The sequence below is a fragment of the Acinonyx jubatus genome, chromosome A3 (genome assembly GCF_027475565.1).
Source record: "Acinonyx jubatus isolate Ajub_Pintada_27869175 chromosome A3, VMU_Ajub_asm_v1.0, whole genome shotgun sequence".
Lineage (NCBI taxonomy): Eukaryota > Metazoa > Chordata > Mammalia > Carnivora > Felidae > Acinonyx > Acinonyx jubatus.
In genome coordinates, this window is record NC_069388.1 from 26,517,399 (window position 1) to 26,520,379 (window position 2,981).

General features: G+C 58.5%; 1 protein-coding gene across 1 annotated transcript; it reads right to left on the reverse strand.

Moving 5' to 3' along the window:
* Nucleotides 1-791: 791 nt before the first annotated feature.
* On the reverse strand, nucleotides 792-2,525 carry ID1 (inhibitor of DNA binding 1). The gene is made up of 2 exons (XM_027069798.2): nucleotides 1,465-2,525; nucleotides 792-1,244 (listed from the first exon to the last, which is right to left on the reverse strand). Exons 1-2 carry the CDS (start codon nucleotides 1,885-1,887, stop codon nucleotides 1,203-1,205), a joined length of 465 nt encoding a protein of 154 aa, XP_026925599.1. The 5' UTR covers nucleotides 1,888-2,525; the 3' UTR covers nucleotides 792-1,202.
* Nucleotides 2,526-2,981: the final 456 nt, after the last annotated feature.

Below are 2,981 nucleotides of genomic sequence, written 5' to 3' on the forward strand. Positions count from 1 at the left end.
ACACCGTGTACAAACTCACACATGTCCAGGCAGATAGTCCCTTGCAAGTGACACCTTTTTCCTGCTCCGGAGCTAGGGACAGACTCGCCCACTCCTTGGCCCACACGGGAACCCTGGGGGAGGGAGAGACGTTTGTCTGAGCTGTTGGCATACCCAGGCCGGGGTGAGGGGGCCAAGTCCAGACCCAGAGCAGGTGGCTCAGCAGCTGTGCCCAGGCTGGCCCTGCCAACTTGCTCACCCACTTGGACAAGCCAGGAGCCCCAGGGCAGCCTGCTACAATCCAGGGCTAGGCGGCCCAACAGGGAGACGGGGAAGGCACCTCCTACTGGGAAATGGGGTGACAGAAGTCCTACCTCAGACAGGCTCTGGGAAAGTCTTTCCTTTAGATCTCCCCTTCCTCTACCTTGGGTGAAGAGGGAGGTGGCCCAGTGACCTGGTTCTCCAACTTACATGGTTTGTTTGAATACTCAACCCAGAGGGGGACTTAAAAGGTTGATCTGCATTTTAACCTCCCCAGGTGACCCAGGTGGCCCAATGACCACTTGGCAAGACTCTAGAAGTCTAGAGGATTTAATTTTATGACACTGGGGAGCAGGGAAATGGCCAGTGATGGGAAAAGAATGGACTTTAAAGACACCGGAAAACACTCAGTTCAGGTCGGTAAAAGCGACAGTCCAGATGTGGCCTTCTAGTCCCCCTCCCCGCTCCCAGCACCAGCTGGGAATGGGGTCAGGGGTCAACCCCCTCCCTCAAGGCCCTCCCCTGCGTCCAAGAAGTCACTGCAACTGTACCGCAGTCTAAAGTATTTGTTTAATAACAACAACAAAAACAAAAACACCCCACAGAACTATTGTAAAACAATATTCTCGGTGATCATTGTAATATACAATACAAAGCAATTAATTTCCTCAGAAATCTGAGAAGCACCAAACGTGACCATTTTTTAAAATGTTTGCTTTTCAAAAAATAGAAACACACGGGGGGCCGTCCCCCAAGTCTCTGGTGGCTGGTTGGTGTAGAGGGGAGGGTCGGCCTGCCCTCTCAGTCCGCCAACCCTGGGCTGCATTCGGCAAGCGCCCCACGGTCGCTGATCTCAATCTTGCTCCTCCCCACCTCCGGCGAGGCGCTCGGTAGGATCAGAGAGCACGAATTCCTCTCGCTCCCTGGAGGGCTGGGGTCTGCCAGTCCTTGAGGGAGGCGCTTCAGCGACACAAAATGCGATCGTCCGCTGGAACACAAGCCGCCTGTGGGAACGAGAGAGAGGAGGTGAGACGGGCAGGTTGGAAGGGACGAGGCTGCAAGCCCTTCCCCAAAAGAAGCGTTAAGGGAGCGCTCTCTCCGATCTCGCGTAGGCAAGTGCACGAAAGGAGGGCGACGACCTCGGGCCAAGTTTCCCCCCACCCCGGGCCTCAGTTTCCCCATCTGCAGAAGGACAATGCTCTCGTGCTCCAGTTCGGACCTCACCTCGGCCGCCAGAGCGCTGATCTCGCCGTTGAGGGTGCTCAGCGGAGCCCGGGCGGGGAGCCCCCGGCCCCCGGGGGCCCCGACTTGGGATTCCGAGTTCAGCTCCAACTCCAGGTCCCAGATGTAGTCGATGACGTGCTGGAGGATCTCCACCCGGCTCACCTTACGGTTCTGGGGGAGGGTGGGCACCAGCTCCTTGAGGCGCGAGTAGCAGCCGTTCATGTCGTAGAGCAGCACATTCACCTGCTGCTCGTCGAGCAGGGCAGGCAGGCGCGCCCCGGCGCCCCCCGCGCAGCGCGAGATGGCCACGCTCTGCTCGGACAGACAGCGCACCACCTCGCCCGCGCCGCCTGCGGTCTTGCCGGCCTTCAGCGCGCAGCTGGGGCCCGCAGCGGCCGCGGCGCTGCCAGTGGCGACCTTCATGATTCTGGCGTCGGAGTAAGAGGGAAACGAAGCGCACAGAGGACGCCGGGCGAAGGTAAAGAGAGACCTCGGAGCAGGGAAGAGACGGTTGTAGAATGCGAGGTCTGAGCCCGGCAGCCCACATTTTATAGAGACGCCGGGCTCTCCCCCGCCAACCCAACACACCCCACTAGAGGCGGGCTCAGGGGTTCAAAAGCAGCCAATGGGAGATCTCAAGGCGTGGCCTCGAGCGCCTCTGGGTTCCGCCTCCTGCTCTGCTTGTGCACCCTCGCGGCCTTGGAAAGGGAACCCATCTCAGCAGCAGAGAGAGTGGGAGGGCACGGGGCGGGGTGGCTAGTGGAGGCGAGGGCTACCTTGGGCTCCTCGCGGAGGAGGCTTTGCCGACAGGAAAATGACTTTAACAATCCGTTTTCTCAGGTTCATTTTCTCACCTCTCAGCTCCCTTTTATAGATGGGAGAAACTGAGGCCCGGGTGGGGAAGGGGCTGGCTCTGGGTTATCTAGAGAGCCCTTGACCAAGGTCTGGGCTTCTGGGAGCCTGATCTCCCGGCTCTTTGGACTAAAACTTAAAGCGGGCCTCCCTTCACACACTGCTTCCCAGAGCTGGTCTCCCTTACCCAATTCCCGGAGAAAGTTGCTGGTTAATGTTTCTGGGACCATTTTTTTTTTTTTTTTTTTTAATACCCAGGCTCCCCGGGCTGGGAGCAATTAATTCGAGAAAGTCTTCCTCTGGCATTGGGGGCTGGTCCTCCGGGACACGAACTAGATAGAAGGAGCCCCGAGGGGTCTGCATCCCCTGATTCTACCCTAAGTTTGCATCGCCCTGCAAAAATTCCCCATATCTGCATCAACTAGTTATTTTTGAATTTTTCTCCCTTTTTTGGCTGTTTCCTGTCCCCTCCTTCCCCCCCACCCCCAAGACCTCCGATCAGGGTCTCCCTCCCACGGCGCGGCAGCTGCGGAGCTCGAGTCTCCCCCCCACCTCCCGGGCGGGTCTGTGTCAGCGTCTGAACAAGCGGCTCAGACCGTTAGACGCCAGGCCCGTGACGTCACCCATTCATAAAACCGGGACGGGCTGTCAGGCTGGCGCCGCGC